The sequence below is a fragment of the Trichosurus vulpecula genome, chromosome 3 (assembly GCF_011100635.1).
Source record: "Trichosurus vulpecula isolate mTriVul1 chromosome 3, mTriVul1.pri, whole genome shotgun sequence".
In the NCBI taxonomy this organism is placed as follows: domain Eukaryota; kingdom Metazoa; phylum Chordata; class Mammalia; order Diprotodontia; family Phalangeridae; genus Trichosurus; species Trichosurus vulpecula.
In genome coordinates this window covers 381135509-381155279 of record NC_050575.1, presented here as the reverse complement: position 1 = coordinate 381155279, position 19771 = coordinate 381135509, and the positions used below count along the sequence as shown (strand labels likewise).

General features: G+C 42.4%; 1 protein-coding gene across 1 annotated transcript; it reads right to left on the bottom strand.

Moving 5' to 3' along the window:
• Positions 1-2017: 2017 nt before the first annotated feature.
• SLC7A6 (solute carrier family 7 member 6) lies at positions 2018-19771 on the bottom strand. The gene is made up of 9 exons (XM_036748148.1): positions 19219-19771; positions 9291-9416; positions 7022-7166; positions 5887-6010; positions 5488-5591; positions 4916-5012; positions 3783-3932; positions 3264-3447; positions 2018-2637 (listed from the first exon to the last, which is right to left on the bottom strand). Exons 1-9 carry the CDS (start codon positions 19736-19738, stop codon positions 2543-2545), a joined length of 1545 nt encoding a protein of 514 aa, XP_036604043.1. The 5' UTR covers positions 19739-19771; the 3' UTR covers positions 2018-2542.

The window sequence follows — 19771 nt, the reverse complement described above, 5'->3', positions numbered from 1 at the left end:
CATTAGTTCAAGAAACCTTGTAACACATGGTTTAAGGTTGAGGTGAAGTGGTGGCAGTGGCCATGCTGATCGGCCTCCATGCCTGATAGCCTGGAACACTGTTTGTTTTTCCCTCTGAATGGTTTACTTACTGGAACCAAGGATGAGATGATAGTAAGCTGCTGTTTTTCGTCACTGCAAAGTTCCCAAGAGTTTTATTTTGCAAAGATTGTTTATGCAAAGCATTCCCACCCAAACCACTGTTGCTGATGCCAGTGAAGTGTGGACAGAAACAGGCCGAATCCATTCTCATCTTCATTCTTTATTGATTCTGACACCAAAGGACAAGGACCAACATAACATGGTGAGGTATTATTATCCCTGATCACCTCTGGCCCTGGCATGAGCACTGCCTGGCCTGCAGGGCAGAACACTCTGTTCAGCATTAGACAGTACTGTAAGTAAATGCAACCAACTCACACACAAAGAACACACACCAGGCAGAGACATACCACCATCACCCATGCCTCTAGTCTTTGGGACCAATATGTGCACTAGGACTAACTTTCCTCCCTTTCTCCCTTGCACCTCATTATTGTCTGCTTCAAGGCTCTCAACAAGAAGCTTGAATGACAGGCTCCAAGAAATAGGTGCACAGGGGAAGGTGTCAGATTCCTAACTCTAGTGCTTGGAAAGGAGTTCTGAAGAATTTTACCAAAGGGTCCTTAGTGCCTTCGAAGGTGACTCATCTCTTCCCATAGACGCTCCATCTTCCAAACTAAACTAAACTAAACTAAAACCTTCCACAAGCAACTAAACTGTACTACTGAGAGATCTCAGCCCACCCAGACTTAGGGAAAGTCCCCTCCTGTAGCCCAACTCCCGGAAGTCAGGGTAAGCAAGAAGGGAAGGGAGCATGCTCCCCATATGGGACACACATTGAGGCAGTAGGGCTTGTGAGGTATATAAATCCTGGCAATCCAGCCACAGGGCCAGTATGTGAAAATGCCAGTGCTGCCTGTGGGAGTTCTAAGACTAGTTTTCAGAAAACTACAATCACTATCATGTAACACATCAACATGATGTGTACATGTGTGTGAAAAAGGGTCTGACTACTCTAGCTGTCTTTACCAGAAAATAATTAGATAATTCATGACTCAGGGTTGATTTAGACTTTTCATTGTCAGGGTTAAACACATTTGTTTTCAAGAAGTTGTCAAACCAATTAGCAGTAAATGCGTAAGATGTTTCTGAATTTCCATACCAGGGCCCAGGAACAACCAACACCTTCATATGCTAATGTCTAAAAAAAAGGCACAGGGCCTTATTTAAGTGAATAAAGTTACTTCTCTTCACAAAAGGACTATGAACCCTCTCTCATGAATTTGCTAATCTTTTTTTCCCTGCTAAGACATTAGCCAGAGCTTATAACATACACATTTGTGTACATGAGAACATTGCACACCTGTATGTGTACAAATATGCTATCAGTAGAGGAGTGTGAGAAACCTGTCGACCTTTACTCAACAGCAACTGAAAACACGACCAATGCAAAATGCTGGACTAACCACAATCCCAACTGTTAAGATTCTGACTCATGAGGAGGAAAGTCTCCACCTGCAACAGAAACTAACCAAGCCAAGAGGAACCGGCTGTGATATCTCGGAAATTACAAATGCACCCAGCCTATCTCAGCCTATGAACATATAAACATTTGGTGTTTCAATCTGAGGCTAATTATTCTGGATAAATAATCCCAATAAAAGGCACATAACCCTCTCCCCCCTCTCCCTCCCACCCCTGCCACCTCCAGAGGCAATAAGTAATAAACCAGTCCTGCAGAAAAACTTTAGAATTTGTCAAGGGAAAACTATTTTAAATAGAATCCTTCCCCACTTCACCTTCCCTCCTCTCCCTCCCCCACTGAGAACTTTGGCCCCCAGTCCCCAAAACTTGGAGACCATTAATAGAGAGATTTGACGTCGATTTAGTATTAATGGTCTCTGAGTTGCGGGGGGGGGGGGGGGGAAGGGTGGAGATGATGGCAAGAGTTCTCAGTGAGGGAGAGGGAGGAGGGAAGGTGGGGTGGGGAAGGATTCTAGGTTTTAAAATAGCTTTACTCTGACCAAATCCAAACTTCTGACTTAGGAGATTGAAGATGTGACCCAGTTCTTCTACTGGAATCTGGCTTATTACTGTCTGGCTCCAGGAGGAGAAGGTTATGTGCTCTTTCTAGACTCCACATCTATCTCCTCGACAGCATGCCCTCTTCCTCCTACCAACTTTTTTTTTTTCTTACCAGTATGGTCTCCCCAACATTCCCTTTTCCTCTACCATCATTCCACAGACTCCCCCCTAAGCCTGTCAAATGTCAACATAGGGGTTTGGAGTTTCATTCCAGGAGAGGACTGCCATGTGGGAAAATTGAGCTCCAGACTGTAGAAGACTCTTCCCCACCCTCAGGAGGTTTTGCTGTCCTATTTCCTGGCTATGCAGTCACCTGGGCTTTGATGGCCCATGTGCAGCTGGTTTTCCTGGCCTTAGAGGAAGAAGCCTCTGGCCCCTAGTCAGATTTTCTTTCAGTTTTCCTTTCTTCACTTAAGTCCAGTTCAGTCAGGACGCAGCGACAGAGTAATTGTGTGGCCTTAGTGATAGCAGCTAAAAAGAAAAAGACAAAGACAACATCCTCACAAACTAGCCCCAAAATTAACGATGTTGAATCAGTCTTCCTAAGAACAATTCCAGGGATTTCTCACCTAGAGCCCCTGGTCAGCAAGGCCAGCCTGAGGGAACCCTGTAGGATGGTTCTCTCTCCATCTGCCTTTTTGTTTTCTGGGGTATGTGGTTGGTTGGTTGGCTGGCTGGTTTAGTGGTCAATGGCTCTTTGCTCCTCATCACCCTCTACTTCTCTGCACCTTTCCTTCCCTGCCTATCTCCAACCTACCAAAAAAAACCTATCTCCATGTCCTTTCCCCAGAAGGTCCTTGCTAATAATAGTGCCTTTCCAAACAACTGGCTAATCTGAAAAACTAACCTGTACAGCATTCCTCCTCCCAGGTAATTTGCAACTTTAATGGAGGGCTCTTAGAGAAGGTCTTAACCTACAGCAATGACTGACAGTGGGAATTGCAAAGGTCCTGGGCAAGCAAAGTTTGTGGTATGCCTCACATAACCATTGACTACCTACTTTAGTACCTACCATGTGGAGCCAGCTATGGAATTCACTCTCTCTACCCCCTAGCTTACTCCACCCCACATGCACCCCAAGTAGGAAAGATACTCACCCAGAATCTTCCCAATAAAGAGTGGTTTCTTGGATGCAGGCAAGTAGATACCCACAAAGTATACTGGGATGCCAGAAAAAGCAATTCCAATGCCAATCAGAGAGTTGATAGTATCACTGTAAAGGGGTACAACCAACAGGAAAACAGAGCATGCGCAGAAAACAATAGGGAAAAACAGGCTCAGCTGTAAGAAAAAGGAGAATGAAGAATGTGAATACTGAACGTTTAGACCTAAGGATCATAAGATCCTATATGTAGAGCCTGGGCTCATCACTCCTACCTCTAGCTTCCTGACCATAGCTTAAGCCAAGAGGGATAAGAGTCTTTGCCTCCGACCCATTAGACATGAAGGAGACACGGCTAGAATTCTCATGTGAGGACAAACCCAGATATGCTGTGACCAGGGTACCTGGTAATAGAACCTAAGTTCTTGGGTCAATGAGGCCTCTTGAACAAACAAAATCAGTTCCCTCCCCTCCATCCCCAGCCTTTCCCTTCAGCCAACAGGAATAACCTCACCTTGAGGGGTCTAGGCCTTTCTGGCTCCTTCCACCTGAGGTAGAGCTGCCCTACAACTGATAAGCCCACAAAGAACCAGTAACTGAAGCTAAAGTAGTTGATAAGCAGGAAGACATCCTTCACAATGAGGTAGATGATGGTCATGGTGCACTGTGAAGAAAAGGGTTTCATGTTGCATAGGGAAAACCGTAACAGGCCTTGATGTGACATTCACTATTTCATATCAGTAACACCTCACGTTTTTACAGTGCTTTATGGTTACAAAACACTTCCACACCTTTCAGACAAATTCTCCAATCTGAGCCTCCACAACAACCCTGTGAGAGTAAATAGGCCAGTTATTTATTCCTATACTCTGAATAGCTGGGACAGCTAGGTAGCACAGTGGAAAATCTGAGTTCCAATCTGGCCTCAGACACTTGCAAGCTATAGGAACCCTGGGCAAGTCACCTAACCATTTACCTCAGTTTCCTCATCTGTAAAATGAGCTGGGGAAGAAAACCACACCAGTGTCTCTGCCTAGAAAACCCCAGACGGGGTCACAGAGAGTCAGACACAACTGAAACAACTGAACAAGAACAACGTTCTCAAAGCGAGTCACGCTTATGTATCCCTTTAAGGTTCACAGTACATTTGCCTCAAAGCGAGCAGTCCCATTATCACACCCATTTTACAGACGAGGAAACTGGGGCCTGTGGTTTAGATTGCAAATGGTCACATGGGAACTTAGTGATGGTATCAGGACTAGAACCTAGAGTGTTCTGACTCCTAATGATGTTCTTCCTCCACCACACCACACTGCCCAAGGGGACCCATCTTGTATACTTCTATACCCATCTGACATTCTCCCCACACACCCTTTGGTTCTAAGGTTCCCGCTCCTCTTTCCTCATTGCAACCACTTTAATATTAAACATATAAGCAACTCTTTCCTTTCCAGAACAGAATCAGGGCCACTGCTCCAACAATATGTTCTCAGCCATTCTAATTCCCCGACACCAACTTCACTTCACCTTCACTGCCTGTTCCACTTCAGGACTGTGGCCCCATTACCCACAGAAAGCAACGAATGTAATGGCTCCAAACCTTTCCTCCCCATAAACCCCTTTCCCTTCTAGTGCAAGAGAGCTCACATTGAAGAGCAAAGCAGGAACAGGTGTGAAGCGTTCAATGTGAATCATGGATAGAAGATAGGGGAGATGACCTTCTCGAGAACCCACAAAGAACAACCTAGAACAGATAAGAGTCAGATTAAGTAGGACTCACCCACATCCAACACTCACGTAGCCCTGACACATGTATACACATACACACACACACACACACACACACACACACACACACACTCACACTCTATTATCCAAATCCTAAGCCTTATATCATACAGGGCTGAGTGATTCCCAAGATGAAGGGAGGCTCCATTAATACAGCCAAAGGGATGGCCAGAGTTCCAATTCAAAGCCTGCTTCCCTTAGCCCCAGCGATAACCATTAAGAGGGTGTTTACTCATGGAAATACTCTTGCCTTCAGTCAGTAGGAAGGCAACCTATAAGACAGCAATAGATACTTTCACCATGGACTGGAGGAGTACAAAGGGACAAGGACTTTAAATAAAGGTCACTTCACAGGCTAGAAGGCTAGCCAGTTTGTGCTATCTGCCATGAACACACGAGACACAAACTAGGCAGCACGAGAGCCGTATTACCTCGATGAAGCAAAGATGGACGCGTTGAGGCCTCCAAAGCAGGAAAAGGCAACAGCAATAGGAATTGTCCAGCTAAATACGCCAAACACCTTGTCAGCAAATGTCTGGTAAATGAAGAAAAGAAAGGAACTTAACACAAAGACCAGAGCAAGTGGGATGAGCATCATATGGCCTAGGCTACAGACTGATCTCTGCTCCTAGACCAGACGATGGCTCCTATAAAGCAACTCGTTGTCCCAAGAAAAGGGGAAAAGACAGGTCATACAGCCCAGTCTTGCTCCATTTGTGGCTGGCCCGACCATCAGGGAAAGGGGGGGTACAGTGGAAAGGAATGAATTTTGTGACACTACTTCCGAGACAGCCTCAGAATACAAATGGGACTAGGACCAAGGGACTCACCACAGCCACGGCATCACTCCCCAGCACAGCCTGGATATCCAACACTGTATAGTAGGCCACATTGGTCAAGATATAGATGAGTGTCACAACAGGCATAGAAATCCCAATAGCCAGAGGCAAGTTCCTGTTGAGAAATATATTAAATCATTCACTAGGACCCTGCTTCCTTCAGGCCAACAACATTAAGCAAGTCCCTTTTTGAGAAAGCATTTTATGAGATTTTAAAATGCAACTATGCTCCTAGTCGTTGGGGCCTACTGAATCTCCTTAACAATGTGTTACCCTCAACATCTTTTAACTCCACAACTAGGTAAGATAACAGTCACAGGATCTCAGAATTAAGAGTTGGAAAGGTCCTTAGAGGTTATTTAGTCTGACTTCTACAGATAAAGAAATCGAGGATTAAGTGATTGGCCCAAGCTCATACAGGTACTAAATGCCAAAATCAGGAGCCATGCCAAAATCCTCTGACCCCTAAATCCACTACACCATGCTGTCTCCTCAAACTGTCCACTCATTGAGGTCTCCAAAGCAGGAAAAGGCAACAGCACTAAGAACTGTCCACTATCCACTCAGATATGTTTTTTTCTTTAAAGGCATCACAAGAATATCTTTTCCAGTCTTTAAATCAGTGAAAAATGATTGTCTAAGAATGTAGCTACCACTGGAGTCTTCATGGAAGGTTATACAAGAAACCTAGCTGTCGTATTTGGGAGCCAATGTTTCTATCTTTTTAGTGTTCCTAGCCCAGGGCTGGGACAGTAATACTTGGCCAGACTGGCATAGACTTCTCTTCAGGTTACAGGCTTAAAAGTCAGATCAGGGTTTAGATTTGACTACCAAGGTCACACTTCCTCTAGGTAGGACACTGGCACTCTAGTGGTATGTATGTGTTAAGGTGAAGTCCCTTCCCTCCCAACTAACTCTCTCCTCCTTTCCCTCTGTCCTTCTCCTGCTCAAAGCAATAGAAGGTAAAAGGAAGAGGATGGAGAAATGAAGAAGGGAGAAAAAGGCAGAGGTAAAGGTACAGAAGTTGGGGACGTGAGGAAAGATAATCATTTATGTAAAAGTACCCACCACCAATGGGATTCGCAACACAAATTAGTCTGGTAGTGCATTATGAACTCAACTTTACCTTTCTGGGTTTTTTATTTCCTCTGTTACAAAATTAAGGGTGTCCCAACCTGAGTAAGAGAAGAGGGCAGAATACAGGGCGAGAGAGAGGTTTCCCATATCCCAGGAAGCGCCCTGAAATGCATCCTGAAAGTGCTCAGAATGTCCTGCAAAAGGGGGAGGGGAAGGGTTAGGAGGGGAAGAAGAAAAGCAGAGCAGAGAGATAGCAAAAAGAAACACACAGAATGAAAGAGAAGCAGGAAAAACAACAAAAAAGATGGAGGGGATTAAGGCAGAGAAGAGGGGAAGGGGAAAAAAATAAACAAAATTTTAGTGCAAACAAAACCAGAACTCCTGCCCCACTCACCTCAGACCCCATAACATTCAGTGCTCCCTCAACTAAAACAAAGCACACACCTTTTATCATAACATCCTTTTAAAACCCCAATTACCATTTCCTGCCAAAGCCCAAAGTAATCATATCTATTTTTTTTTACAATAAGAATACAAAGTGTTTCCCTTTCTATATACTGAGAATAATTTTTTGTTCTACCCAGTACTATCTCTTGACATCATCAACCTTAATTTAGAAACATGCAGCAATTTGTCTAAAGTTTATCAGATCCATGAATAAAATTCCCACTATTCTGTTTTTTTCAATTATAATAGTCATATGTTAAGAAATCATAGGTAGCGCAGCTGGTGGAGCACTGGCCCTGGAGTCAGGAGAACCTGAGTTCAAATCCAGTCTCAGACACTTGACACACTTACTAGCTGTGTGACCTCGGGCAAGTCACTGAATCCCAATTGCCCTGCCTTCCCCCTCCAAAATAAAAGTAACAATTTAAAAAAAAAAAAGAAATCACAGGCATGAAGCTTCCTTAATCTTTACCCATAGCGTAGCACTAAGATAATCAATAGAGCCTTTAGCTCAAAAAGATGCCCCCCCAATAACCACCCTCCCTCCTTGGATTTTCTTAGGAATAGCACAGGCTGGGACACACCTAGATTTTCCCCAGACTTAGGGGAACAATGTGCCCAGTTAATCCTGTGTTCAGTATCTGATGGCCTCAACAGTCCAGAGCCTTTAGGGCAGGGGTAAGTCTGAACATATTGGGAAATGACTTATTGTCTCCAGGGTATAAAGTAATCCCACCCAACAGGTCAACACACTCAGACATAAATGAGAAGGAACTTTTAAAGGAGCCAAACCCCTCATTTTACATATGAGGAAACCAAGTCCCAGAAAAGTTAAATTTCTTGGGCAAGATTACATAGGGTAGTAACAGAACTTGGAATCAAAAACAGGTCCTTACAATATACCAAAACCATTGATTCTTCCAATACACCACACTGCCCCCTGGACCTACAAATAAAAAGCCCTTGGAAATCATGGTCAGCCTCCCACCCCAAGCACAGCCCCCTCATGGCTTCAGCCACACTTCCCTGGAGCCCAGCGTTCTGCTTCCAAACAGAATATAGCAAAGAGAAACCCCAAACTCCACTCTCCCTTTGAGGTCAGCGGCCACCTATTTGGAAGGATTTGAGGAGTAATAGGCAGACTTCTCTGCCCTCAAATAATCTTCCTTATTATTTGTTATAGTGTCTAAAATTCCATGTATGGAAATGCTCTTTTTTTTAAGTTCTAAAGATTTTCGGTCACTAAGAACCCAAAAACCCCCGAAAAGGGAGCGCACCTTTAAGCTCTTATTAGCTAACAGCTTAGTGGGTATCCATGAAATTTAGAAAAGATCAAGGAATAGAGCAGGATTGATCCTTGATAAGGCGAGAAGAGTGATGAGATGTAGCAAGGCTTCACAAGTTTACAAGCTAGCCTAAGAGAGGCCTGACTAGAGAAGGACACAATCAGATAAAGACTGTAAAACTAGCTCCCTACCCCACTGCTCCATGGCCCACCTCCAGCAAAGCATTCTCCACTGAGTCCTATACCAACTGCAATGCGACTCACTATCTCCCAACAGAGCTCTAGGCTCCCGTATTTTAAGAGATCCCAGGGACTAGACAGTGCTGGTCACTAATCGGAGGATAGTCCTAGAGGAGAAAGGGGTAAAACATATACCCAGCTGACTTTGGCCAGCCTATCAAGGGACCCAGTGTCTTGCCAATCCCTAAGACTATGCTCCAAGGAGTCTCAAAGTCACATAACATGAAACAGACACTACCTCATTAGTGAGATCAAACAGGTGAACCCAGTGCCTTTCAGAGAAAGCCAGAGAAGCCAGCAGGATGGCTAAACTCAATATCCTCTCTCCCTCCCAGGACCAACTTACCCTGGCACAGTTTTATAAGGCCTGTGACGATGATAGCAATAAGGGCAAGAACCTTGGCATAGGTGAACACATCCTGTACACGCGTCCCCCACTTCACATACGCACAGTTCACAAATGTCAGCAGACCTAGGAGAGAAAATCCACGTGGGGCAGCAGGTCACAGGCAGGCGTGGGCAGAGAATTCCTGTCCCCGGGGCCAACAGCCATCAGTAATTTTCCATTTCTGTCCCTAACTGCTACTCAGTGACATGGCAATACAGCTCAGAATAAGGACTTAGCATTATTATGGATCAACAAACATAAGACACTAGATAATTGGGTCAATGAAACGAAGCCACCCCCACCCAGGTCTGAATGTACCTGTGAGGACCACACCAGCACTTGTCCTTCACCTAAGAGACACAGGCATGCACCACATCATTACCCCTTCTCAACCAGAGAATCCCTCCATTAAATAACTCCTATTACCTGCCCATTCATTTTCACTTCAAATAATGTTGATACAACTACCCTCCTCTCTCTACAAGGAAAGGTCTCAGATAGGAACAAGGTTAATAGCCCACCTAAGGGATGATTAGTGTGAGATGCTGGGCCTGACATTCCTGGGACACCTGCCCACATCCCTCCCTGCCCAACTTCTATGCTATCCATCCTTCCTTCCTACTAGCTTGAGAAGTCCATCAATGAAGCAAGTGAATAGAGTTCAATGGAGAGAGGGCAAGAAGGAAAGAAACTAGCCGAACTTGGTGGGGAAGGCAGTAATCCAAAAATTAAAGAGACAGGCACCTAGCAGATTGTCTTATACACAGCAGGAATTATTTGTTGATTTACTGACAACCTCAACAACACTTAAATAAATGCAACCCTTTTCCCCCTTCCCCCACATTCTACTGAATCCTACACAAGTCCCCCTCCACCACCACATACTTCTTTGGGCCTCAGTGTACTCATCTGTAAGATAGGGAGCTGAACTAAATCACCTTTAATGTCCCTTCCAGTTCTAAATCTATAAACCAATGGGGAACGAGATTTGGCTTTGATTTTTCCTTGGCTTAATTTCAAGACCTCTGATTTTCAAAACAACTCTCACTACCACCATAGTATATCTGCACTGAACAGGAATTAGAAGTAGGTTCTGTCCTCAGGGTCCAAGGATTTCTTCCCTTTCTAAACAAATGAGTTCTGCCAAGGGCAAGGGGAAAAAAAGGACAAGGGCATCAGAAAACATGCCATTCACTACAAACCTGGGTCAGAGGGAAACAGAGATCTTTGTATCCATTACACCAGGGGTGGGGAACCTGCAGTACACCCAACCCTAAAGTTAGTTTTTCTCAATAAACCTGAAAAAATACTACAAAGTGGCCGGGCTCCATCCTCCCTTTCCAGCTTTTCCTCCCAGTCCTTCCAAGCATCCACCGTGTGCATATGGGCCATGCTCATTAGTCCATTAGAAAGGTCATCCTTCATTCATCTTCTCCACCTATCCAAGTCCTACTCCCACCCTGAAAGTCTTTTTCACCTGCACCAGTACATTAACATCTCCTTTTAACTGTGTTTATCATCTGTACCATGCAGATTAATAGTGAATCTGTATCTAAGCCTTTCTCTAGCTTCTTATCCTCTGCTTCATATTGCTCCTTGGGCAGCTCAGTAAAGGTGTCATATTTTCTGCCTATTACAGTTTTATACGGTGCTGGACACTAAAAAGACTCAATAAATACTTGAACCAAACAAAAGTATCCCTTTCTTCCTTCAAAGCAATTATAGTTGGAACTTTAGTCTCCAATTTCCCAAACAGCAGGGGATAAAAAGGCCAGACCAACTGTCAGAAAGTCAATCCTTCCTCCAAGTCATATGGCAAGAGAGATCTCCAGACCAGCTCACAGACATTAACAAGCCAGGAGGTACGCAGCCTCTGGTCGTACATCAAAGGTTTCACTTCATTAAAAACAAGACAAAAACAAAGTTTTCACAGATGACTAGACAATGAGGTAGGGCAAGGATAAGGCAGTAGAGAAGGAGAGAAAGGGTCCAAAAGAATATATATATTACCTACCAGAAGGGCAAGAAACTGCTGCAACTAGCAAATATGACTGTCTATATTAGAACTAAGACTAGTGAGTATAAGGATTAACAAACCCAAGGACAGATGAAGACTAAAACACTGATATACTATGAGTAAGCAAAAGCTGCTCCCAGTTATTACCCAACCCTACCTCCGTATCTATCCCCCTACTCCTGATTGCCACATCTCTGACCCCTTCAATCCACTGCTAGTGGTCTATTAAGGATCTAGTAAGACCCTGAATCAATTAACAAGCATTCATTGAGCACCAAGAATAAAAATGAAACAATGCTAGCTTTCAAAGAGCTTTCATTCTTACTGGCAGAGACAACATGTATAATGTGTGCATATGCATGTATTTTGTATAGATGTATATACAGACTAAAAACAATAAATACAAAGTACTTCAGAGAAAGGGTGATAACACTTGGGGGGGGGGGGCAAAAAGAATGGAGGGTAGGATCAGGAAAGCCTCAAGTAGAAAGTAGTGTTTGAGCTGAGCCTAAAAGAGGGGGTACATTCCAAGATGGGAGATGTTCATTGCAAAGACCTGAAGACAGGAGATGGAGAGTTACGTGGGAAGAACATCAAGAAAGTCAGTTTAGCTAACTGTAGTGTGGGAAGCGGAGTAGTGTGGAAAGGCAGGTTGCAGACTGTGAAGGGCTTGAAACCAAGAACAGGAGTTTATATATTTGAATCCATGGGCATCAGGGAGTCACTAGAGCTTGGTGAGGAGGGGAATAACATGTTCAGACATTCATTTAAGGAAACTGCTTTCGCCACCGTGGGAAAGACGGATTAGAATAGAGTTGAGACAATGAGATCAGCTGGAGGCCATTCTAAGAAAAGTGATGAAGGCCTGGACTAAGTGGTGGCTGTCTGAGTAGTGATAGAGAGACAGATGTGAGAGATGTTGTGGAGGTAGAAAGGGAAGATCTGGCAATGGATTAGAAAAAGTGGAGTTATTGCAAAGACTGTAGTTAATGATAACCCTAAAGTTACAAACTGGGGGAACAGAAGGCTGGTCATGCCTTTAACAGAAATAAGCAAGTTAAGAAGAAAGGCTGAGTTTAGGGAAAACAGAAAATGAGTTTGTTTTGGACATGATGAGTCTGACATCTTTATGGAAAATCTAGTTTAAAATGTGCACTAGGCATAATGATATGGGACTGAAGTTAGGAGTGAGATTAGGGATGGATATAGAGACCTAGGAGTCAAATGCAGAGATAATAATTAAATCCACGGGAGTTAATGAGATTGTCAAGAAAGTGGATAGAGAGAGTCAAGAGCCCAGGATAGAGTTTTAGGGTATATTCATATCTAAGGTACATGATAAAATGTCAGAATCATGGGAGAGTACTGTCATAAAAACCCAGAGAACAGAGGGAGCATCCAGAAGAAGAGAACGGTCAATGATGTTAGATAAAGCAGGGAGGTCAATAAGGATGAGAGTGAGAAGAGCCCACCAGGTTTGGCAATTAAGAGATTGTTTGGTAATTGCAAACAGTAGCTTCAGTCACTGATGAGAACAGAGGCCAGACTAAAAGGAGCTGACAAGTAAATGAAATAACAAAAATGAAGCAATGAGTAAAGACAACTCTTTTCTGAGAGTTTGTTTTCTGAGAATTTCTGAGAAGGAGAGTAGAAAAATATAGGACAGTTATTTGGGGGGATGGTAAGGAAAGCTTTTTTTAAGGATGAGAAGATTTGCACATGTTTACAGACAACAATGAAAAAACCAGCAAATAGGAAGAGATTGCCTAGACTAGAGGATGGGAGGGAAGATAAACGAAGGAGCATTCTGCTAGAGAAGACAGGAGGGAACTGAATGAATGTACACACAGAAGGGTTGGCATTGAAGAAAGGGCCACCTCACTCCCAGAAACTAGACAAAAAAGAGATAGTAGAGGATGATGGCAAAGGGATTTTGTGAGGAAGAGAAGAGGAATCTCGCACTGAATGTATTCAATTTTCTCTGTGAAGTATGAGTCAAGATCCTGAGCCTGGGCTCAGGTTTGGGTGGCACAAAGAGGGCAAGGAGCAGGTGAGTAGACAGATAATCACTTAGGGAGGAGGGAAAGTTTGTCTTGCTGCAGTGTAAGGGCCTATGAGGTTATATCTGTAATGTAACCAGTCAGCTCAGTGGTCAAATCAAGTGAGTAAGTATTTATTAAGCCCTGACAATTTGCAACTTCTTCCAGCTCCTTTCAAGAGAATACAAGGATACAGAGGATGATGGTTGGAGTAATCCAGGATTGAGGTTCAACAAGGATTGAGCACCAACAGGACAAGGGGAAAAGGGATTCAATAACAGATAGCAGTGTGGAGCTGAACTATAGAGTTGAGATTAGGAAGTGATATCAGAGAAGGCATAATGAATAGCTTGAGAAAGGGCAGAGTGACTAGAGATCACAAAAAGGAGAAGAATAGATTTACGAGGAGTAAAGCACAGTGAGAGATCAAATGATAGCAAGTTACGATTGGATAAAGAAATGTCAAGTCACTTAAGTAAGGCCCATAGTTCTTGTATACAGAAAGCAAGATTCTTGAGTCTCCGGATTACAGCTACTGCTTTCAATAGCACCTTCTTAGATCTATAGTCCTAGAAGACTCCAAATCACCTAAAATGGCACATCTCATCAATCTCTTGAACATAATTGCGCTAGACACTGGGCCAGGTGCTAGAGATACAACAAAAAGACAAAAAACAGTCCCTAATTCTGGTCATACTGCAATAAAAGCTGTATTAAATAAGTTGTGCCCCTGAATAACAGTCCTTGAAGTACAGTTTCCAAAGCAAAGAGGCCATCAGGGTCAGTCCCACCAGAAAGCTCTGAAGTACTTCTTTCAAACCTTCCAATCTTCTTTCCTCTCAGAGTTTTCTTAACTAACATTCACATTCATCTTCAGGTTTTGGCCAGGGCTCTCAAGTAGGGTCTTCATTGTACAGGCCAATGCATCTCCCAGAATCTTACTGAACAAAGAACAATCATAATAATAATCACTAACATTTTTATAGTACTTTAAAGTTTGCATTCGATGCTCATCTCAGTAGTGTGAGATAAGTGTTGTTTTTATCTCCATTTGGACAGAAGAGGAAACTGAGGTTCTGAGAGGCAAGTGGGTGAGGCAGGATGCAAGTCTTCCTGACTACCAGTCCTGATATCAATTCACTACCCCATAATGCCTCGCCAAAGAGAATGAAGGTGCTTAATTTCAGCAGTCTAGGGGTGTTTTGTTTTCAAACCTAGTGCCTAGCAGCCTCTTCATCTACTCTTAAGCCTAAGACATACTATCCACCCCCAGAGAAAGAACTGATGGCATCTGAATATAGACTGAAACATAGTTTTTAACTTTATATTCTTGGGGTTTTTTTGGTTTTTATTTTCTTTTGCAATGAGGCTAACATGGAAATATTTTGCATGACTACACATGTATAAACTATATCAAACTGCTTTCTCAAGGAAATGGGGCAGGAATTTGCAATTCAAAATTTTTAAAAAGAATGTTTAACATTTTTGCTTATATGTAATTGAAAAAAAATTAAATTAAATCTACTAGCCAGTTCCACGTCACAGATCCAGGAGAGAAGAAAGGACCTGTACATAGGAGTGGCATTCGCAAGTGAGGAGTGGTCATGGACCCTAGAATACAGTTCAGAAGCAAGCAACAGTTAGCTATGTGCCTCTGACTTCAGGAGTGGGGCAGGACACAGATGTGCTGGTAAATGTTTAACAACCAGCTCTCCAAAAAGTACGTAATCTGCATTATTAACATTTTCTTTATCACTTTAAGTCTAGACAATTAATAAAATAATAAATCAAGCCCTGATTTGCAGCATTTGCCTATTTCTAAAGTGTAAATGCACACACTGAAAATTTTAAAACTAGATCACTGAAACTAGTTCAAACTGGCTTAAACACTCCCTTGAAGCAGGATGTCAAGTGCAGCTACCAACCTTGTCTAAAGTTTGCAGAGAAATAACCAGGTTGAGAATCTCAGATCAAAAGGAAGTCTATAGCTCTGTCACACTAAAACAGCAGAGATTTCCAGCTGCCTAATAGTGGCTAAGTCCAACAGCAATTTGTTGCAATTACAAATGGAGAGTCCAGAGATATGTTGCTCAGACCCAAACCCAGGCCAGAAACTTGAACAACTCAGACCAGTAAGGCTCAAGACTCTGCCCTGGATCAGACCACTTTGGAAACATGAAAACTTGCACTTGCCCAGACTGAGCTGTCTGTCCTTGACAGCCTGGGATGATAACAAAGCACTCAAACCCAAGAAAGCAGCAACAGAACCTGCCCAGACTTTCCCTCCAAAAGTGTGCAGAGCCCAGCCCTGATAAGGATAAAAAAGTTAGAAAGAAGGCTAGAAGAATGAAAAAAACCCCACCATAAAAATCTGTTACGCTATTTGGGACACATAAAACACAAACCCAGGAGAAGAGAATGATTCCAAAATATCTACAAGCGAAGCCTTAGAGTGTGAACACAGGTGTTCAACTAGAATTGCTGGAAAAGATAAAGTAAGACTTTTTAAAAAGACTTTAAAATGCTTTTATAAGTGAAATGAGAGACCTAGAAGAACTGGAAAAGAAATGCGAGCTATGGAAGAATTTGAAAAGAGAAATTAGCAGCTTGGCACAAAAGGTACAAAACCATGCCCAAGAAAAAAAACTCCCTGAAGATAGAATGGAGCAAATAGAAGACAATGATTCCATGAGACAAGAAGAAATTATCAAAAGGCTAAAAATGTAAAAGAAAATGTAAAGTATCTCTCATAACAGAAACAACTGTCCTGGAACACAGACAGAGGAGAGATTCATTTAAGAATCATTGAACTACCAAAAAGCCAGGACAAAAAGAAAAACAAAACCTAGACATCAGTATTTCAAAAAATCACAAAAATATCCAGATCTCTTAGAACTAGAGGGAAAAATGGAAACAGAAAAAACACCTTGGTTAGGTCCTGAAAGAAACCCCAAAATGAAAACTCCCAGGAACATCACAGCCAAAATCCAGAGCTTCAAGAAAAAATATACTGCAAGCAGCCAGAAAGAAAGAATTCAAGTGAAAAGACCAGAGCTACATAGAAATTTTGAAATGCAAACATAGGAGTTAAAAGAAATATAAAAAAGTAAACATGAAATGAACAACATGGGACTAAACAAGTCTAAATTGTTTATATTCTCATATGAGGAGATGATACATGTGTCCAAGTGTGTGCTAGAGCCAACTCTTAATGGTTTTCAGGAGAATCAATTGTAAATTTTCAGTGTGAGTATTTACACCTCAGAAACTGATTGTCTGAACTTAAGAAAATGATGGCAAAAATTATAATGATGCAGATAAGATTTAAAAGTGTATCATGCTTTCAGAGAACTGGCAGTTAAACACTTACCAGCACACTCCTGCATGTGTCCCCTCTGAAACCTATCATAATCCGGGGTCACAGAGGGAGTTCTAATTAGACAAAAGACCTGAGCGTAGTTCTTTTATATTTTGATGATTCTAAAAGAAAAATGAAAAGGCAGAGAAAGAGGAATAGGTGGGAGCAAGGGAGAGGAAGTTAGAGAAACTTATGTCACATAATCAGGGTGCACAAATGGAAGTTTATACAAACAAGGGGGAAGGGGTGAGGATGTAGCCAACACTTGACCTTCACTCTCATCTGACCGGGTCAAAGAGGTAAAGAATATACACACACATACAAAAATACATTTTATTCAACAGGGAAACAGGAGGGAAAGGTGAGAAGAGAGAACAGGGAAAAAGAAGAATAGTTTAAGGGAGGGACTGGTCCTAAGTAAATCAAACTCTAAGGATGTACAAAAAATATTTATACTTCTTTTGGCAGTGGCAAAGATTTGGAAACTGGGCAGGTGCCTGGGAAATGGCTGAACATGTTTTGGCATATAAATGTGATGGAATACTAGTGTGCTACAAGAAATGATGTAGGTAGGGAATGGTTTCAAAGAAACCTGAAAAGACTTGTATGAACCGATACAGAGTAAAGTAAGAAGAATCAAGAGAATGATTTATACAATGACAATAACATTGCAAAAGACAAACAAATTGAAAACTCAGGAACTCTGATCATGACCAACCACCACAATTCCAGAAGAATCGTTAGATGAAACATTACCTGCCAATAGAGAGGTGAAGAACTCACGAGTGCAAAATGAAATTGTTTTTGGAAATAGCCAATGTTGAAATCTATTCGACTAGACATGTTTCTCTTTCTGTCTCAATTAGGGGTGAGAGTGCAAGAAAGATAACCAAGATTTTTTACTGATTGAGAAAATTTTAATTAAAAAAATTTTTCTTAAAAGAAAGAAATGAGCTGAACCAATAACAGCCATCTATGGTCCTAATTAAGTTCTTACTACCTGATCTCAGCCCTAGCAGACACTTCTATCCTCTAATCCAATCATAGACTTAAGAGCCAATTTCTGGGGCAAAAGGCAATACCACAGTTGACTAGGTAATGTAGGGGAAAGGACACATCAGCTCAGCAATGCCAAGTGTCACAGTGACCTAAATCACACTAGGCCTAGCTTCTCCTCAACTCAAGGGCAAATCAATAATCAACCCCCTCACAGAGCCAAGGGCAGATCCCTAATTAGTGCTTCAAGGGATTCAAAGGAGTTTTGCCATCTGTCATTTACAAGCTGCCGAAACTATATGGGATTACGCACTTTTTAAAAATTTAAAAATTAATTCCATCCCATTTAAGGACAGGAAATAAACCTGTGATTCCATTGGTATAAAGAACTCTTAGGTGAGGAAATTCCTTCAACCAATGCACATCAGCAGCACCTTCTTCAGGTGTTGCACAGAGTGCTCAGGAGTAACATATAGCCAGTAAGCATCAGAGGTGGGACTTGCTGACTTTGAGCACAGCTCTTTATCCACTACACTACACTGCCTCTTTGCTAAAGCTTTTAGCTTATTTTTAACAATGAACAAACTAGAAATACTGCTAAACCTTTTGAAAAGAGATAAGGAAAGAACTAATGATAACCAAATGCTTCTGGCAGTATCAGTGCCCTTTCTCCATTAGAATGACCTCGGGGCTCAGTGGACTTTCGACAATCTTCTTGGTAATTTTACCCCCAAAATCTGTGCCCTCCTTCCAGCTTCATAGCACAAACAGTAATGCCACAAGACAGCCCTGGGACAGGGGGACAATACAACCTCCTGATAGAAAGCCAGAAAGACTTTAATACTAAAGAAGAAAATTTACTTGTGAGGGATTGGAGAGGAAGGGGGGAGTTCTATTCAGAGAAGGTCCTTAGCCACCAAAATAAGAAGGTGTCATCCTACAAACTACCTCCATACTAGCCTTTGGAAAACAAAACAAACCTTGTTTTGGGACAAGGACTTAAGTTCCAGATATTTTCAGTTAGGCCCCAATCATCCTATGATCTCATCATGGATATGCTGAGCTCTCCTGGCCTCATTCCCATCCAAAAAGTCCCAGTCAGGCTAGACTTAAAAATGCTAAGGGCGATAATCAATGTTCTCAAAAATGAAGTCCTACCACAAAAGACAACTCCAGAGAGCCAAGTATTAAAGAAGTAGGGAGCATAAAAATTCTTCATATATGTGTGTGTATATATATACACACACACATACATATATACTTCTTGGACATACCTACACCTTTCTTTCCCCTTCCTAAAACATATACCTCGTATACAAAGGGGCTCACGATAGCCTACATGTCTATCTATTTCACATGATTGGGTATTAGGATCAAATGAGAAAACAGGAAATTTTTTAAAGTATAAAATATTACATGATTATAAGGAATTATTATTACACATACATCATATTCACATTTTGCCCCCATACTTACATATACAAGCAGCAGCAAGCAGACGAGAAGCTATGTATGGTGGCTCACAAGAAGGAAATATAGGCTGGATAATGTAGTTAGCAAAAGTGATGGCAATGATGGCCTGGCTTGTGGGCTCAATGATTAGCAGTGAGGTCCACAGACGGATAAAGGCAATGAAGCCCCCAAAGGCTTCCAGAATGTAAGCATAGCTGGCTCCAGATTTGGTGATGGTGGTTCCCAGCTCTGCATAACAGAGGGCACCAACCACTGAGAAGATACCCCCAATGGCCCACACCACAAGTGATAGCCCATAGGAGGCACTGTGGAACAGGACCCCCTTTGGAGAAACAAAGATCCCCGATCCAATCATATTGCCTATTACAAGGCTAACCCCATTTAACAAAGAGATTTCCTTCTTCAGCTGAAGAGTTTCTTGCGGCCCTTCAGATGACACGTTGCTACTGCCAGCACCAAGATAGCCCTCTTGGTGGATGGGGCGGTATTCTGGTATGCGATTCACATTTTGCCTTTCTTCCATGGTGTGTTAGATTCTTTACAGCTTCAGCTATTA

Coding starts and splice junctions, on each gene's coding strand:
- SLC7A6 (XM_036748148.1), bottom strand. CDS start 19,738: ATGGAAGAAAGGCAAAATGTGAATCGCATACCAGAATACCGCCCCATC. Junction 9,417..19,218: donor GCTTGCTGCTGCTTGTATAT/GTAAGTATGGGG, acceptor TTTCTCTCCTAG/GTCTGCTGACATTTGTGAAC. Junction 2,638..3,263: donor CTTTATTGGGAAGATTCTGG/GTGAGTATCTTT, acceptor TTTTCTTTTTAG/CTGCTATCACTAAGGCCACA.